Raw genomic sequence first — 20,221 nt, forward strand, 5'->3', positions numbered from 1 at the left:
ACTTTTTTAAACATAACTTTGATAGATTTACATATATTTTTCATTATTTTTATATTCTTTGAGTTCAGAAGCTGTAAAAAATTTATGATATTTGGTATGGTGTAATAGTACTCATTAATATATAATTTCCTTTCAATGGTCAAAAACGGAAACTTTAATAAATAATGGAATTCATCACCAATATCATTGGTATCACAATAAGTACACATACTATCTTGATTATTCATATTAACAGCTAGGATTGCAGTTTTCAAACTACACGAATTAATGAATCTCGCATCAACAGATAAACAAATCTTAGCTACGATGCTTACAGACATTTGATTCGCTTATTTCTGATGACATGCAATATACCACTAGATTAACCGTGGGTTTAAACATTGAGAGCCATTACTTAATATTCACCACAACGTCCATGTTTTATGAATAAGATCTTTTCAAGTAGATAAATGTATGCTAAGTCTCGCATGATTGAGGTTTCAATATTATAATTGTTTTCATTTATTTTTGCGGTACCTATAGGCAAGTATTGTATCGAAATGTATGCTTGCTCTCGGATTTCACATGAAATTCCTATAGTATGTGCACATGCCACATTTGGAGTACGTATATCAAGGTAAAACTGAAGTATATGCCACTGTAACACAACAAACACCATAGTCACAGTAGAATTTGGCCAGGTAGTTTAACATTACAGCGAATAATTTCTATAGTGATATTCAATTATTATACGTATTCTTGGTTCGAGTTTACAGACTTCAAACTTCACTGTATTCCCAACTCTGTCAAGTTAATGATCTGAAGTGACTATAGGTTATAAGACTCTTTCATAAGTGGATATGAAGGATAGGGATATTCTACCCGAGGGTCACAAAATGTGGTAAAACCCGAGGTTTGCCGAGGGTTTTGCAACATTTTGTGATCCCAAGGGTAGAATATCCCTATCCTTCATATCCACTTATGAAAGAGTATTTTTATTTCATACCTCGACGTTTTATTGCAATTTTACAACTATAATATCCCGCCATTTTGAAATAAATTCGAAAAAATCCACCGCTGAAAGTCAATTTTTCATAGATGAAAAATTACGTGATATTTCCAACAAAAATTCCGTTGTTTGCATTTTTATAGTAAAACTAGTCAAGTTTGTGAAAAAAAATGTTAAAATGTTTCCGAGGAAATAGAAATTTTGTTGACGCCGTGACGTCACGAGGCTTTATTGCATGAGTAGCCATGCAATACAGCCTCATGCGACATGAGTGTATTACCCTAGACCAGCCAGTATTGTGTCCGTAGGTATGAAAGAAATAGAGATATTACACAACCAACTCTTACAGTAATGTTGCCTAGCTATTCATTTTCGAGCATTTTTGACGATGGGCTATTCTGAGATTACATCGTCGACATATGGTTTCAAATCGTGAGGAAAGTGTGCCGTATACAATACACATAGTTTACAGATTCAGCAAGCACATCCGACAAGACAACGATTTAAAAAAAAAAAATCGGCGACGTAATCAAAGAATATTTCATCATTAAAAACCACGAAATATATATAACGAAGGAGTAGGATTGATATGAAAAAAAAGTTTTCACGTATGAAATCTAAGGCATTTGACACTTAGAGATGAACTCCAGCTTACATGTATTATCGATCAATTTTCATGCCTCGCAAATATATTAAATATCTTTTTTTTTTGTATTTAACGCGGTTGTAAATACTAAATATCAAATAACTAGAAGTTAAAGGTCTCTATTTACTATCTCAGAAGTATTTGAAACTTCAATGTATCGATTTATAATTAAACAACTTTGGTTGCTTTTCAAATTTGGTATAATCGCAAAACCCATAACTTTACCAACCATGAAAACGAAAAATATGAAAATGAAAATAAAAAAAAAAAAATGAACGCAGATACGAATACGCGGGACCCATTTTAATTATAGATCAATTTCCTTATCTACATAAACTAGCTAGATATATTATATAGGTGCACATATTCCCTATCTACATCAGCTAGGTGCACATATTCCCTATCTACATCAGCTAGGTGCACATATTCCCTATCTACATCAGCTAGGTGCACATATTCCCTATCTACATCAGCTAGGTGCACATATTCCCTATCTACATCAGCTAGGTGCACATATTCCCTATCTACATCAGCTAGGTGCACATATTCCCTATCTACATCAGCTAGGTGCACATATTCCCTATCTACATCAGCTAGGTGCACATATTCCCTATCTACATCAGCTAGGTGAACATATTCCCTATCTATATCAGCTAGGTGCACATATTCCCTATCTACATCAGCTAGGTGCACATATTCCCTATCTACATCAGCTAGGTGCACATATTCCCTATCTACATCAGCTAGGTGCACATATTCCCTATCTACATCAGCTAGGTGCACATATTCCCTATCTACATCAGCTAGGTGCACATATTCCCTATCTACATCAGCTAGGTGCACATATTCCCTATCTACATCAGCTAGGTGCACATATTCCCTATCTACATCAGCTAGGTGCACATATTCCCTATCTACATCAGCTAGGTGAACATATTCCCTATCTATATCAGCTAGGTGCACATATTCCCTATCTACATCAGCTAGGTGCACATATTCCCTATCTACATCAGCTAGGTGCACATATTCCCTATCTACATCAGCTAGGTGCACATATTCCCTATCTACATCAGCTAGGTGCACATATTCCCTATCTACATCAGCTAGGTGCACCTATTCCCTATCTACATCAGCTAGGTGCACATATTCCCTATCTACATCAGCTAGGTGCACAACACATTTAAAAAGTCAACAGATTAGGAACAATCAGATAACAGAGACAACGTGATCTGTATTCATGTAAACTGTTGTAATCTAATCTTCTAAGTACACATTATTGCATCAGTTTACGGTTTTGATGAGCTCATCCATGCCAGATGCCAAGAGACATCTGGTCCATATATGATTTAGCTATTGAAATATGCAACTGATTTCAGCACACAGGTAAAGAGTTGGTGGAAGACTGATGTTAAAATAAAGGACACATTAGTAAAGCTGAATATGCATGTTAAATCACGTATTTGAGATTTAAAAAAAATCAAAATTCGTTTTTGAGACACCCCTGGATATTCCATAAAGTGAGCGCGTTGGAAAACTGATAGAGAGAAAAAGAAAATGGCGGTTTTCGAGAGGGGAATGTCTCAAAAATCTATTATTGAAATACGGTATTTTTGTTATCGAAGCATCTGTATCATTTCCGAATACCTTATACAAAGGTGTGCTGTGAGCAATTGTTCATATTGCTTTAGTTTATCATCAAGCAAATGCTTCAGCTAATACTAACTATATTTAAGTTTCCGTCATGGCAAAAACCACATATCCCCGTTAGTTTACGGAATATATAGAGTCGTTTTGATATTACATTTTATTATATTTATCAATGTTTATTTTAGTAATTTTACAATTTGACATGCCAATAAAATAAACGTCAATAGGATACTGGAGTGGTGAGATAGGAAGTTGTTCAAAAGAATGACCTTGACCTTCTATCGTGGTCGCTCGTGTTTATATTGTAGAGGACGGGTGAGAGATACACTGTAAATGGGTGTGTAGGTTAGGGGAGTAACTCGTAATTGACAATTTAATTGACTACGAACACGGAATACGCTAGTCCGGAAAACTCGTCATCCGGACGGTTTAGGCTGGAAACGAAGGTGTCCGGATTATCGAGGGCCCACTGTAAATAGGTGTGTAGGTTAGGATGTCGTGGGAATGTTAGGGACTCAGTCTGATAAAACATAAACATCAGTATCTTGTATATCTGGATGTTAAGTAAATAAATACATACTGTAAATGCAATTAAATAAATGAATAAATAGATGAAATAAAATTAAACAATAAATAAATAGAACTAAAAAAATAAATCATTGTTTTGATTCATTTTGAAAGCATATATATGTAGCGCATGTCAATATTTGATTTTGTTTCCAAAAAGTTCCTGGCGTTTTGGCATCTTTGTATACATGAAATAAGCTCGTGTCAGCTGATGAAATAATATAACGATCACAAACAACCTACCCTTACTTTTATGATGTACTTTTGTAATTAATAGAAGATAAAACTTCGAAGTAGCACGGCATTTAATTGGAGATTTTGACCTTTATCTATGATATACCTAAGCATTTGTTAGCTTGGTCGTTGTGTTTGATGTGTCATGAACAGCCATGGTCGTATAAAGCGGTCCTTCCTCTATCGGTGTCGCTTGTTTGTGTGTGTAGACAGACTACAGTATATTCTTGTTGTGTCTCTCTGTAATAGATGAACTCTTGCCCTTTACATAGTACAATCCCACTGAACCTGCCGTCCAAGCTACCGAACAAGAACACCACACCCGATCACATTACTCTTACAGCGGACAAACACGTCTGAGGGCTAAGCGGACAAACACGTCTGAGGGCTAAGCGGACAAACACGTCTGAGGGCTAAGCGGACAAACACATCTGAGGGCTAAGCGGACAAACAAGTCTGAGGGCTAAGCGGACAAACACGTCTGAGGGCTAAGCGGACAAACAAGTCTGAGGGCTAAGCGGACAAACACATCTGAGGGCTAAGCGGACAAACAAGTCTGAGGGCTAAGCGGACAAACACGTCTGAGGGCTAAGCGGACAAACACGTCTGAGGGCTAAGCGGACAAACAAGTCTGAGGGCTAAGCGTACTAACACGTCTGAGGGCTAAGCGGACAAACAAGTCTGAGGGCTAAGCGGACAAACACGTCTGAGGGCTAAGCGGACAAACAAGTCTGAGGGCTAAGCGGACAAACACGTCTGAGGGCTAAGCGGACAAACACGTCTGAGGGCTAAGCGGACAAACAAGTCTGAGGGCTAAGCGGACAAACACGTCTGAGGGCTAAGCGGACAAACAAGTCTGAGGGCTAAGCGGACAAACACGTCTGAGGGCTAAGCGGACAAACACGTCTGAGGGCTAAGCGGACAAACAAGTCTGAGGGCTAAGCGTACTAACACGTCTGAGGGCTAAGCGGACAAACAAGTCTGAGGGCTAAGCGGACAAACACGTCTGAGGGCTAAGCGGACAAACAAGTCTGAGGGCTAAGCGGACAAACACGTCTGAGGGCTAAGCGGACAAACACGTCTGAGGGCTAAGCGGACAAACAAGTCTGAGGGCTAAGCGGACAAACACGTCTGAGGGCTAAGCGGACAAACACGTCTGAGGGCTAAGCGGACAAACAAGTCTGAGGGCTAAGCGGAAAAACACGTCTGAGGGCTAAGCGGACAAACACGTCTGAGGGCTAAGCGGACAAACAAGTCTGAGGGCTAAGCGGACAAACACGTCTGAGGGCTAAGCGGACAAACAAGTCTGAGGGCTAAGCGGACAAACACGTCTGAGGGCTAAGCGGACAAACACGTCTGAGGGCTAAGCGGACAAACAAGTCTGAGGGCTAAGCGGACAAACACGTCTGAGGGCTAAGCGGACAAACACGTCTGAGGGCTAAGCGGACAAACAAGTCTGAGGGCTAAGCGGACAAACACGTCTGAGGGCTAAGCGGACAAACACGTCTGAGGGCTAAGCGGACAAACAAGTCTGAGGGCTAAGCGGACAAACACGTCTGAGGGCTAAGCGGACAAACAAGTCTGAGGGCTAAGCGGACAAACACGTCTGAGGGCTAAGCGGACAAACACGTCTGAGGGCTAAGCGGACAAACATGTCTGAGGGCTAAGCGGACAAACACGTCTGAGGGCTAAGCAGGAGCAGAAATTACCACTTTTATAGACAAGACACCAACCAAGAACCTTCTTGCAGGGACGAACCAAAACCACAACAAAATGAAGCGAGATCAAGGGAGACGTTATGAAGAGACCGGAGTAAATCTAATGACACGTTTAATATTAAATTGCAGGTTGTTGATCAAAGCATTCAGCCAAACTGAAGAACGGAGGAGGTTTGGTTTCCCAATTATTATTTTTTTTACTTGCCTCCATAATGAAAATTACATAGTAATACAACATAGTACATTTAAGTAGCAAAATACAGGTACAAATTACATGACATTTACTGAGAATAAGACAAATCCATCATCAGTTAATTAGATGATATCATCAATAATAGTAATTAATAATTGAAAAAGAACACAACAAACATGTCTGTTAATAGTGACATAAACTAAACAAATAATAGAAAAAAAGGTTTGCAAGCACAAAATCAAGGAAATATAATACATCTAATATGATAATTTGGAAAAGATCAGTTCCATGTAAATATATCTGATGTATATGATTTTATTACATTTACTAATTTTTTTGCACTATCGTTCGTATTGGAGCAACATCTTATTTATAAAATATATAGAACACTCAATTAACTTCATTCTAACAGTAGAATTCATCTTGAAATGTAGGATTCCTCCTAGAAGTATATGAATAAGGTTATATCTGATAAAAAGTGGAGGAAAATGCTTAATTGAACAATTAATACCAAACTATAGAACAGGACCGTGACTTGACCATGATAACTTAAAATTGAAAAAAAAAAACACAAAACTGCACGCTATTCCATAGCAAGGCTAAATGTTTTCTGATTTTTATCCATGATTATATATAAAACCGACATTAAATTTCGGTGAAATTGCCTTATTAATCGCCTTTTATGATCATGCAATGGACATATGTGAAGGGCTTTGTATGCTGTTGCCATTATATTGCCGTCATCTTAACTAGCAGGGTCAATTAAGGACACACAGAATCCTAGGTTTATGATATCAACCGACCAATAAAGAATAACTTTTGATATAAGGTAAATAAATTTTGCCCCCGCAGTGACTCCTCTCTCGACAAGTTGTATTTAACACAAATCTCGCTTATGAGCAGGAATTAGCTATATAAACTTAAACCATTGAAAACTAATGAAGACTAGTCCACGATTTATCATAATTACTATTCTTTTGTCCCGTGATAAGAGCCTTGCTATGTTTGAAATAGAAAATGGAATTGATTTTGTAATAGAATTAACGGCCTAATGTATAACGTGCAGTGGACGTGTAAAATCCAATATTACGAGAGTCTGAAGTGAGAACAGTGTAGCAGTGGCGACTGTGAGCATGCCTGGCGGGTGTACGGAGCGGTCGATAGCATATAGCGGAAGGCATCGGGCAGAATGTGCCAGCCAAACAAAAAACCCAGCTAAACAGTCAAAATACATCTAAAAATAGATATATCTAACACATATCTGTCGCCGTGGAAATAGGAAATAGACCCGTCTACGATTCTCCGGACGGTAGTGGTAAGTATATACTAAGTATATGTTTGTCTGATGTCTCTGAAACCAAACGTTATGATTTAGGTGCATTCGAGATGTATTGTGATATACGGGGATGCTCTGTTTGTATAAATGTGAATGTTTAAAATGTCGGTGAATGAGGGTGGTTTGTGAATTCAACGTTACGGACGATTTAACGTGTACCACACACATGAGGTCGACTGTTACAGCAAGTGTATGAAGGCCAGTGACTCATGTGAAATGTACATCATTGATATAAGACGGTCAGACATTAAGGTATCCACACGTGTTTTACACGTTATAGAATTACACACGTGTGTTGATAGTTACACATGTTCTTTATCTAACCTAATTCAAAAGGCGTACAAAGTAGATACTGATCATGTGTTTACATTGTTTGTGTGTGCTTACATTGTTTGTGTGTGCTTACATTGTTTGTGTGTGCTTACATTGTTTGTGTGTGCTTACATTGTTTGTGTGTGCTTACATTGTTTGTGTGTGCTTACATTGTTTGTGTGTGCTTACATTGTTTGTGTGTGTTTACATTGTTTGTGTGTGTTTACATTGTTTGTGTGTGCTTACATTGTTTGTGTGTGCTTACATTGTTTGTGTGTGTTTACATTGTTTGTGTGTGCTTACATTGTTTGTGTGTGCTTACATTGTTTGTGTGTGCTTACATTGTTTGTGTGTGCTTACATTGTTTGTGTGTGCTTACATTGTTTGTGTGTGCTTACATTGTTTGTGTGTGCTTACATTGTTTGTGTGTGCTTACATTGTTTGTGTGTGCTTACATTGTTTGTGTGTGCTTACATTGTTTGTGTGTGCTTACATTGTTTGTGTGTGCTTACATTGTTTGTGTGTGCTTATCTTATATTATCTTACCATATATCACACTCACACATCGTTTACTAGTGATTGATGTAGGTTTATGGTTAAGATGCATTGCTAACATTTCCTCTCTTGTGTTTCAAGTGCTGCATTTCTCCCTGGAACTAAGGCTTACCAACATTGCTTAACAACCTGTTCGTAAATGGTTATAAATAATAAATGTCCAGCTCTATCAACATTGACCACATGTAATGAAATGACAATGATTAACATGAATAGATTTTTATGTGATGGAGATATAACATAAAGACTTGTTTGTACATATTAGACTGTAAATATGATTCGTTGCACAGGCTTCTGTCGCGAAAAGATGTACTAATATGAAAAAAATATTTCTGTATTCAATAACGCGTACATCATTTTCGAAAAGAATATCTACATTACATTTTTATTGATTTCGAAATCTTAACAATTATTCATGTTTTAGAATGCTTAGCAATTTAAATTTCATTTGAATATTAACAATACAATTTTGTATTTGAATATATGATTTTGTCAGACGCCTGTGCTATGATTAATCACTCGAATTGTTGACTCTGTCTACATACATGGGATTGTATACATTGACAAGCTCGTTATAAAACACTTGACATGTTGTACAAGTACCGAGATCTCTCTGCAGATAACCCACACAAAGTACAGTCATACATATGTAAGGTTTACGTTAAAAACGTAGACAAGCCAGACATCAGAATTACATACAGTCAAAGGCTGCCTATACACAAATCATACTAACAGTTTATATAAGGCTGCATATACACATCATACTAACAGGTTATATAAGGCTATAAGATAGTTACAGATGTTTAATGTCATGAAATCAAAAATGGAAAACAAAGAGTCATAAATATTAAACTTTGGACTCGCTTGATAAGTTTTGGTTGCACGTGTCTCGATCACGTTGAGTGCATCACATGATAGGGATAAGCTAACATAATTTAATATTAGGGGGTGATATGAATCTCGTATACATAGTCATACTAAGTGAATTTGTGTTTTCATTATAGGAGACGCTTAGTCATACATACAATGAAACAGTACAATTATACAATGAAAATGCACATATAATGGACAAGTATAGCTATATAAAATATCTATGCAATTAAATAATGATGTTTGTGAATAACGTAGAGTAAAATCATATATTGCATAGGATAAATGCAAATGATATAATGATAACACAAAATATGACAATGATAGATATATATCAAATACGTCATCGAATCAAACGATGATGAAAATCAATTGATATAATGATTTAAGAAAATAATAAAATTACAAATGAAAATAAAATAGTGGCAGAACAAAATGATATATTGGCCAGATCAAATCTTTAGATAAAATTTAACCAAATATTCATAAAATAACACCAAATATTGATAAAATGTTACCAAATCTTGATAAAATGTGACCATATATTGATAAAATGTGACCAAAAATTGATAAAATATTACCAAAATATTGATATAAATGTGACCAAATATTGATAAAATGTTACCATATATTGATAAAATTTTACCATATATTGAACAAATATTACCTTATATAGATAAAATGTTACCTTATAGTGATAAAATGTTACCAAATATAGATAAAATGTAACCAAATATTGATAAAACGCTACCATATATTGATAAAATGTTACCTTATATCGATAAAATGTTACCATATATTGATAAAATGTTACCATATATTGATAAAATGTTACCATATATTGATAAAATGTTACCATATATAGATAAAATGTTACCTTATATTGATAAAATGTTACCATATATATGACCAAATATTGATAAAATGTTACCATATATTGATAAAATGTTACCATATATTGATAAAATGTTACCAAATATTGATAAAATGTTACCATATATTGATAAAATTTTACCATATATTGATAAAATGTTACCATATATTGATAAAATGTTACCATATATTGATAAAATGTTACCAAATATTGATAAAATGTTACCATATATTGATAAAATTTTACCATATATTGATAAAATGTTACCATATATTGATAAAATGTTACCATATATTGATAAAATGTTACCATATATTGATAAAATGTTACCATATATTGATAAAATTTTACAATATATTGATAAAATGTTACCATATATTGATAAAATTTTACCATATATTGATAAAATGTTACCTTATATTGATAAAATGTTACCAAATATTGTGGCGGGTAAGTAACAGATTACGCAGAACAAATTTATACATAGTATCAAGATCAAGAAATTTACTCAAAAGTGGTTACATAATGGACCAACTAAATAATACACGTATAACGAAATCAAAATGAACGAAATTAAATATAAATTTGAATTATGTCGTGTTCGTTCTCATCAATTCAAAGACTATCAATTGTAAGTATAACGTGACTGGGTGTCGTGTATTACTTGTTTCATATCTTTAAGGGTATGCTTCAGTGTGATAGCACTATCAAAATAAGATTCCTATTTTACCAAAGCCTCCCAAAAATACAAACGCAACACCTACAGGAAAGCCCTTTAATGACTTCGACTGGTAGATTTTTATATTGATATAGTGATTTCAAGTGAATATACAATCTTTATAGCCAAATATAACAGTATTACTCCACCTCGAGCCTTCGTCGATCACTTGGAGAATGTAATTATACTCCTCAATCCAAGTACGAATCTCGTTATGTAGGGTAAACATTTCACTCCACACCGCCTCGTCTGTCCATAAGATATACCCATGTGATATTTTTATCGACCGTTGGATCGTAAAGATGGAGCAGCATCTTAACACACAGTATGTTTACTTTAGGGAAAAAGCAATCTTGCTTTTATATTCATATATTCGTCTTGTTTTCCCAGTCATCAGAAGGCTTCACCTCGCCGCGTCCTTTGTGTGTGTGAACGTGGGGGTATTGTCAGAGAAAGGCGAACACTTTGTTTAGCAAATAGGAGTGAGATCGTCTTACACTATATATAAACTCTATCGCAAATGTTAGAGTATACTAGATGTGTGAAATCGAGAGTAAACCACGTAAATACTGAATCGTCCAATATATCAGTTTACTTACTATGGAAATGTGTATATCAATTGCAGTTTATGAAATACAGCAATGCTGTACAATAGTGATTTAAATCAATTTGTAATTGCTACGTTTGTACACAGTTTTACATTTAAGTTAGGGATCAACAATTAATATAAGTGATCAACAATAAAAATCGGGGATCAACAATACTAGGGATAAACAATAATAGGGATCAGCAATAATAAGGATCAATAATATTATGTATAAACAATAAAAATCGGGGATCAACAGTAATAGGGATCAACAATATTAGGGATCAACAATTAAAAAATGGGAATCAACAATACAAATTAGGGATCAACAATAAAAAATGGGAATCAACAATACAAATTAGGGAACAACAATACAAATTAGGGATCAACAATACAAATTAGGGATCAACAATGCAAATTAGAGATCAGTGATTAAAATAGGGAATCAACAATAAAAACATTGGAGCAATAAATATCAACTATTAATGAATACCCGTAAATCAAAACACGTTCATTTTAAATGACATAAATAATAAAATAACATTTTATTTGACTATTACTTTGCTGTAAAATATAGTTGTACAATTTTGTGTCATAATCTCTAGTTTAATGTCAACGCTGTCTTTGCCCCGAAGGTAGGGCGTTAGAATTGTATATGCTGTCCACATTACATGATTGTAAACAGCCGTCTAGTATATTATCTTTTCTCTTCTTCCTAACTGACTTATTTCTTCTTAACGTCTCTCTTGACACCCCCTCACTATTGGCCTTCAGCTGAGAGCTCGTCCCTGGTAGGAACACCTTTGCTTCTGGCCCCTGGTAGAGCCACTCCATAGTCTATAAAAATGGTAGTTTCTTGTCCTACTTTACGCTCGGCATTAAGGGAGTGGGACGACTGGTTTGCCTGTTATCAGTTAAATGTGACCAGGTGGGGTGTGATGTTCAGTGTTTTTGGTGGCCTCAGTGAGATGACATTGTAAAATGGCCTAATATTTTCACTACTGAAAAGAGATGCAACACGAATATACCAAGAACAAGCAATCATCACTCAACACATGTCCTATTGCGAGAATGCTGAGCGCTAAGCAGGAGCAGTTATTACCACTTTTATAGATTATGCTGCGTCACCATCAGGGAACAGACACCAGAGCCTATCTCACAGGAGCAAAAACTTACCTCATGGCTATTTGAGGTGTGTCAAAGGATGCGTTTGGGAAAAAAGCAAGAGGGGAAGAATAGAAAAGTTATTATGCCAAATTTAGACGCCATCTGTAGGTTGGATCATCTCTAAAATATCTTGTTTCTGATTTGGGATCAATCTAATATAAATACAGATCTATCTCTACTGTTTTTAAAGAAACATGACATACTTTTGCTTTTCTCTACAGACACATCATGATGACGTCACTCACGTGACCCGATGACACCTTAGAAAAATGATGTTTAAAACAAGATGGCGGGCGAGTACGCTTTGCCTATTGTTGGTGATCACTGTTGTTGTGATAATACTAATGAACGTCCTTGACCTTCGGCTTGGCCTCCTCGAGAAAGGTTCCCCTGCCGATCAGAACACGCCTCTAGCATCCCAAGGTAAGCTATCAACTACTTTGCTCGAAAACGGAGTTATCATTATTTATGTTTGTGTTGTTGAATGAAAAAAATAAATGCCGCGTGTGCCAGTTTATCAATCGGTGGATACACTTTCATGTTCCCAATAATTGGTATATTGAGTATAACTAAATCAATGTTAAAGCGCGAATAGTGCATACATTTACATGCCATATTCTTGACTATGTGACAAATGTTAGACATAGTACACACACACACACACACACACACACACACACACACACACACACACACACACACACACACACACACACACACACACACACACACACACACACACACACACACACACACACACACACACACACACACACACACACACACACACACACACACACACACATATGCTTATCGAAAACATTAAAAGACAGCCTTATTTAAACTCATTTTATGATTATTTTATTTTCTATTCATTAATTTATAGTAGCGGTTATGGCTTCACCGGAAGTGGAAGTGTATACATTCCAGGAAGTGACGTCATGGACACGTGACCCAAACGTATGTTCTTCGATAGATTATCAGATCTACCATGGAGATTTTTTCCGGGTTCCTCTGGAATCACAGGTCGGCAGTTTATCAGTGTTTATACATAACCCTACAAAGGATGGCCTTTCCGGAAAAATCTACAGGGAACGGAAATGGGAACCAAGTATTTTAAATGTGATATTACTGTTTCTACGGACTGACGATGACACAAATTTTATAGACATAGGGGCAAATATAGGACTACATGGTCTACAAATAGCTAAATATGGACGCAGAGTGTTGGCAGTAGAGGCTAGCAGACACAATGTCCAGCATATATGTGCTTCCACGCACTATGGTCGTTTCCATGACTACGTTAAAGTGATATATAACGCCGCCGGAAAGGATCATAGTGCGTCTAATATAATACTCGGAGGCGGGGGTGATTTTTCCGGAAATTTTGTGAATATTTCTGATTTAAGAAAACAGAAATTTAAAACCGACGGTAAACTTTCTTACCAGGAGAAATCTGTATCGATTCCAACTGTGATGCTTGATGATTTATTAACATGGTCGCATTATTCATTGTTTAAGAAAGCTTTTATCAAAATGGACGTTGAAGGATCAGAACACCTAGTGATGGAAGGTGGAAAGCGGTTTATGCAGAATTCAATTATAAAAGGAATAATAATGGAATGGACTTGGCATAAAGGTCAAAGTTCAGCTCAGGAAATACTCAACATCATGAAATCTTTTAAGTTCCAACCTTTTGATTTCTCAAACACTAAAATATCAAGGAAGAAATTCTTTTCGCAGGATAGTTTGACAAAATTGTTTAGAAGTCTGAATCCAAATGAGTCCGATACTTGGCCTGCTAATGTGTTGTGGGCGCAACCATCGTGATCCATGGATATTTTGATAAACCTTCTGTTAAATCTCTCTTTTCAGGTTAATGTTGTAGATATTTTTTAGTTTTGAGCATCATTGAAGGAACATAAACGATGAAGCAGATGTATGGTGCATATTCTTTAAAATTATTTTAAGTGTTTTAACATCCCCCGTAAAAAAACCGATATTACGCAAAGTAACTTTTCCTTTAAAAACATATGTGTTCTCAAACCACAGGTTATAACATTGATTTATTTTGCTAAATCCTTAAACAATTGTCAGCGTTTTTGTGGGTTGTTTGGAATGGTAATACTTCTGTGTATTTAAAGATCTGGAGAAATCCTTGAATTGATAGAAGTTCTTTTTTAATTGCGCGCATTTTTTATATTTTTTATTCCTGCTATTGTTTTGTTCAAAGTTGTCGTCCAAGTTTATTAATATATGTGTTTACATCATGAGTGGCTAGCTTGAGAAAGACGAACCGAATGACGGAAAAATAAGATTTTTAAATCACCAAATAGACGGTATATTTCGCGGGGAGGATTTTTTTTCGTAATTTCGGGGAATTCTTTAACACTCATTTAATCCACGAAAAATTCAGAAATGGTTGAATTATATACACCTTATAGCCAAATTGCGAAATTATAAAACCGCTATATTTTTTCGATAATTTCCTAATGATTCCAGTATTATTAAGCACACGATTTTCATGTCATATTTCAGTGAACAAATGGGGTTGCTACCATTGCATTGTTGACCTTACTTATTGAGGTATTAACTGTATTTCTCTTTCTGATATTTATGAATGAAACATCAGTATTGAGTTTCTAATTTCAATGAATATATTAATGGAAAAATGTATGGGTGCCTAAATTGCATTATTATTTTACGCTAAGCTTTATTTATGAAATTATAAAAAATATGCAAACACAATTTTCTGCTAAAATCATGACCACGGTGATGGGATATTTACCAGATAATTTGTAATTATGCTCTCTTTGAAAGCAAAAGGAAGGATATCAAGAGCTTGGTATTTTAAAGCTAGTGTAAAAAAATGTTCAGTTACTGCATGTGCATTCTCGATACATTATGGGTGCCGATCACTTACGACTTCTAACGTCAGTAATAATGTCAGTAATTGTAACCCCTAGAGTATCGATGATGCAAATTGTGATAATTATAGGGAAATGTGATATATTTTTCGGTTGTCTATATTTTTTGTATGTAGTATATGTAATTGCATGCATGGCTTCGATATACAATTATGATAATTTATGGAATGTTTTGCCGTGCTCATAAACCTGTCACAACTTACGCACTCATGCGTATATGACTAAGGTAAACAAATGTTGTAAGCAAAATCTTGGTTTCTTCTGTCTCAAATCTTGACGCAACACGATGTTATTCAATTAAACAACGAACTGCACTCAGCTGTAGTGTTAACACATTACATCTTCTGAGAGTTTTGTTGTTTCAACAAATCATATTTGTCGGACACATTCCGTCAGTGTGCGCGATATCGCAATATGATGATTAACTTATATTAGACGTCACATGTAACGTGTATGTTTATAATTTACATATGAGTATTCGATCATTGATTATCCCAATTTTTATAATGTCAATATTTTTTTTCTATTTTGACGTTTGATATAAATGTTGTTTTTATTTCTTTTGGATCTCGTATTTATTTTGTACTCACAAAGAGCTATATAACGAAATCCGCTTTAAGTTACCATGCTCTATATCCATCTCATTGTGGTGTTTGATATCACTAACAATAGTCTAACATTTCCCGGATAAAATCTTTGACTGGATTTATTAATTCACAAAAGTATTGTTACGTCATTTAAGCATTGGACGTCTTTCAGTTGGCATTCATTTTGGCTATGAATGTCAACTGAAAAAACCGTTAAATGCTTGTATTTAAATTTGGTTACAATTTTATGATGAAATCCCCATGAAATTTTGGAACTTTAATGAATCAACCATTCGTTACCGTCATAGATGGAATAGTCATTTGAGCAGCATTTTTTCCATGATCGCTGGCACGACAATTTTGACGTCACAATGATAATGACGTCATAATCAGTGCTTGAAGTTTATAGACTCTTGGTAAGCTTACGTATATAGATCAAGTGGGACTGCAGTGAAATGTAAATATACATGTATGTTTGTAAACAAATCATCCAACATCATTTTTTATACAAAAAATAATTAAATGACATTGACTTTATTGATATCTATATTTGAAGACAGATGAGTGGCAAAATATATTAGTAAGACAGAATACTTTAGCACTAAAATTTTTTTAAAAATCGCGCGGTAAATATGTGACGTCATCAAAGTAATTAATCACTGACTTTATATCGACAAAATAGGTGTTTCATGGTCAAAAATACAAAACAATATCTGATACATTAGATACGTAAGTTCATTCAATACCAGTGCATGACCAATCATCAGCAACTACAAAAAATGTACCTCAATATTTTAGAATCCATGGAATTTGGTTTGGAATATATAATCACACAGGGAACTCTGGTTAAACAAATGATAAATTGGATTTCTTCGTGTAAGATTGCTGTGTCTCTCTACTTTTTATAAGTTTAAAAGTGTAGTGTTTCCAGAATAATGTTTGCTGTGAATTGGACACGATGAGCAATATAATAACGCGGTACAGTCTCCTCTCCGAGCCCAAGCTAAGGGAAGCAACGCTAACATATAGTGATATACTGTTTAAATTGTAGGCATACCGAAAAGTGTTTAATAACATTTTCTCGAAATTTAAACAGTATAACAGAATGGAACCAAATCATTCAAAAGTACATGTATTGCATTTCCATCTATAGATACGAAGTAATTTGGCCGCAATAAGCATGTATTTGTAAGATTTTTTTATCTACCTATTTCTGTTGATGTTTGAAATATTCCTGTTTTCTACGGCATGTTTTACTTCGCTTATCGTACTTTGATAATGGACATTTTTTATGTGGCTATATGAAAACTGTATTGCTTGGTCAAGTGTCAGTTTAATGACATTTAAAGCGTACATTTAAAGTGCTGTCAAGTTTATGAATGTTTCCTTTGTATGATTTTTACAAACGACAAATGTCATTAGCATGGCCTGTGATGTTTTTATTCATTATGGAGTAAATTACACCAAACTGCTTTTTGTATCTTTTTCATCTTTTAACTTTACATGATGTAATGGTATGATTACATAAAAACACGATACTTCAACTTTACTGCTTCTGAACTAAAAATAGCGTCGTTCTGACTGAAGATGGGGATTCCTGTTGGTTACGTTACGACAGCTACTTAAGCGTGTTTTTGGGAAAGAATATTTTGGCAATTTGAGATTCTGAACTTTTTCATGCTATCTATTATTTCAGTCAAACATTATCGGTTTTGTATCAAAGAAATATTGGGTTTCCCATTTTTGTCTGGCGGGTTTGGGGTACATATATATATATATATATATGCACTATACCTGTTCAGGGACAACAGACAACAAGTGACAAGAAATGATAACATGTTAAATACGCAGGAAAGTTAGTGATTATACAGGATATGTCAAACTGTATACCATAATAAATATTTCTACTAACTTTTAAAAAGATTGGTGAAAAACTGAAGAAATTAGAGCAATTTGAATACTCCCAAGATCGTTAACTGGCCAACGATATATCAGGTCTGCCGAGTCGGTATACCGACACTATACACATCGTATCATCAAAACTGTTTTAAAATCCTAACGACAACAGAAGATATGTTATTTGTCATACTTTAATACAAAACTTTGATGTTGAAATTCGATAGAAAATTTTTATTTTGAGCTATTTGTACTATATAATTCTTTAAAATTACCAATATGAGAGAAAGAAAAATTGTATTCTGACGATTTTAAATAAAAATACAATACATTCCGGAAATAAAAATGAAAAAATATACAAAATAGATCCAGAACGTAATCCTTGAATAATTCAGTATGTAAAGAGTAAAAACGTGGGAATTGCTATCAACACTACACATTTATCACAGTGTTTTTTTTCAATGAATACAAATAATTCCCATCTGCTTTTTCAAGGGATCGGGACCTTCTAGCAATATTGCTAGGCAGCATTAAACATTTTTATACACCTCCCTCCTCGTGCCTTGTTGGTCATCATTTGGTATATATTAACGGAGATCCAAAAACTACTCTACTTTTTGGGATTATTGGTGGTGTAGCCTCAAGCCTCCATCGTCTCTGCGCGTTCTTCAAATGATACTATTGCAGTCCGCGCACAAAACCAGTTGCCAATTGTTCCTTTCCTTGTCACACTTTCCAGACTGGACTGGGTTCTTCCTCACATATATCATCACCCCCTGCCTTTTTCGACCTCTTCGTTTTGATGTTTGTAGTACGACATACTGCTTTAAAATGGGCCATGGCTGGATGATGACGGACGAAGTGGTGATGGTAGTCGTGCAATTGGGACAAACTGCTGTGATTGAGTGGTGCCTAGAGGACAGGACTTCGTAGAGGAGGTGATGGCAGTATCTGTATAGGGTCGAACTGCTGAGTCGGAGTAATATCTTTAGGACAGGACTTCGTAGAGGAGGAAATGACAGTATCGGTATAGGGTCAAACTGCTGAGTCGGAGTAATGTCTTTAGGACAGGACTTTGCAGAGGAGTGAATGGCAGTATCTGTATAGGGTCGAACTGCTGAGTCGGAGTGGTGCCTTTAGGACAGGACTTCGTAGAGGAGAGAATGGCAGTATCTGTATAGGGTCGAACTGCTGAGTCGGAGTAATATCTTTAGGACAGGACTTCGTAGAGGAGGAAATGACAGTATCGGTATAGGGTCAAACTGCTGAGTCGGAGTAATGTCTTTAGGACAGGACTTTGCAGAGGAGTGAATGGCAGTATCTGTATAGGGTCGAACTGCTGAGTCGGAGTGGTGCCTTTAGGACAGGACTTCGTAGAGGAGTGAATGGCAGTATCTGTATAGGGTCGAACTGCTGAGTCGGAGTGGTGCCTTTAGGACAGGACTTCGTAGAGGAGTTAATGGCAGTATCTGTGTAGGGTCGAACTGCTGAGTCGGAGTGGTGCCTTTAGGACAGGACTTAGTAGAGGAGTGAATGGCAGTATCTGTAAAGGGTCGAACTGCTGAGTCGGAATGGTGCCTTTAGGACAGACTTCGTAGAGGAGTGAATGGAAGTATCTGTATAGGGTCGAACTGCTGAGTCGGAGTGGTGCCTTTAGGACAGGACTTCGTAGAGGAGTGAATGGCAGTATCTGTATAGGGACGAACTGCTGAGTCGGAGTGGTGCCTTTAGGACAGGACTTCGTAGAGGAGGAAATGGCAGTATCGGTATTGGGACGAACTGCTGAGTCGGAGTGGTGCCTTTAGGACAGGACTTCGTAGAGGAGGTAATGGCAGTATCTGTATAGGGACGAACTGCTTAGTCGGAGTGGTGCCTCGAGGACAGGACTTCGTAGAGGAGTGAATGGCAGTATCGGTGTATGGACGAACTGTTGAGTCAAAGTTGCTCGTCGGTAATATGGACTTCTGGTAAAACTTCCGTGTTGGTGAATGACCTGTAGTGTTGGTTGGAAAATCAATCTGGCGTTGCTGGTAACCTGACTGGTGAGGTTGTTCTCTGTAAATGTAATATTCTATAACCTATATTTCTAACTTGAGTCTTTTATTCTTGGTTATGTCTGGATAAGCAATCATTTAGACTTGTAGTATTAACCTGCAGATCATACAAATTGTACGGTTAGACAGAAATCGCGACCTGAGTGCTGGGTACTACCTGCACGCTGTCGCTACCAAGGAATACTTAGGAATACCGCACCGGCCTGGTCCGGATAATGTCACAGTATGTACAATCAGTACCTCAGTCCATATAGGGCATAGTGTCATGGATTTATTTTCGGGTTGCAATAAATTATTTCTATAACCTTACATTTACATGATATGTGGTATATATTTATATGAAATA

The 20,221-nt window shown here is 36.0% G+C and overlaps 2 protein-coding genes across 2 annotated transcripts; one reads left to right on the forward strand and one right to left on the reverse strand.

The window, feature by feature from the left end:
* Positions 1 to 1,970: 1,970 nt before the first annotated feature.
* LOC138309596 (involucrin-like) lies at positions 1,971 to 12,078 on the reverse strand. Its single transcript, XM_069250819.1, has 2 exons — positions 12,006 to 12,078; positions 1,971 to 2,707 (listed from the first exon to the last, which is right to left on the reverse strand). Exons 1-2 carry the CDS (start codon positions 12,076 to 12,078, stop codon positions 1,971 to 1,973), a joined length of 810 nt encoding a protein of 269 aa, XP_069106920.1.
* LOC138308842 (uncharacterized) lies at positions 7,062 to 17,398 on the forward strand. Its single transcript, XM_069249865.1, has 3 exons — positions 7,062 to 7,308; positions 12,633 to 12,834; positions 13,298 to 17,398. The coding sequence occupies exons 2-3, from the start codon at positions 12,681 to 12,683 to the stop codon at positions 14,239 to 14,241; spliced, it is 1,098 nt and encodes a 365-aa protein (XP_069105966.1). The 5' UTR covers positions 7,062 to 7,308; positions 12,633 to 12,680; the 3' UTR covers positions 14,242 to 17,398.
* Positions 17,399 to 20,221: the final 2,823 nt, after the last annotated feature.

Source organism: Argopecten irradians, chromosome 15, assembly GCF_041381155.1.
Source record: "Argopecten irradians isolate NY chromosome 15, Ai_NY, whole genome shotgun sequence".
In the NCBI taxonomy this organism is placed as follows: domain Eukaryota; kingdom Metazoa; phylum Mollusca; class Bivalvia; order Pectinida; family Pectinidae; genus Argopecten; species Argopecten irradians.

What these genes read in the sequence shown, in the direction of transcription:
- LOC138309596 (XM_069250819.1), bottom strand. Translation starts at nt 12,078, where the DNA reads ATGGAGTGGCTCTACCAGGGGCCAGAAGCAAAGGTGTTCCTACCAGGG. An exon ending in CTCTCAGCTGAAGGCCAATA is followed by an intron (nt 2,708 to 12,005) that starts GTGAGGGGGTGT and finishes ATGTGCACCTAG; the next exon opens with CTGATGTAGATAGGGAATAT.
- LOC138308842 (XM_069249865.1), top strand. Translation starts at nt 12,681, where the DNA reads ATGATGTTTAAAACAAGATGGCGGGCGAGTACGCTTTGCCTATTGTTG. An exon ending in CACGCCTCTAGCATCCCAAG is followed by an intron (nt 12,835 to 13,297) that starts GTAAGCTATCAA and finishes ATTAATTTATAG; the next exon opens with TAGCGGTTATGGCTTCACCG.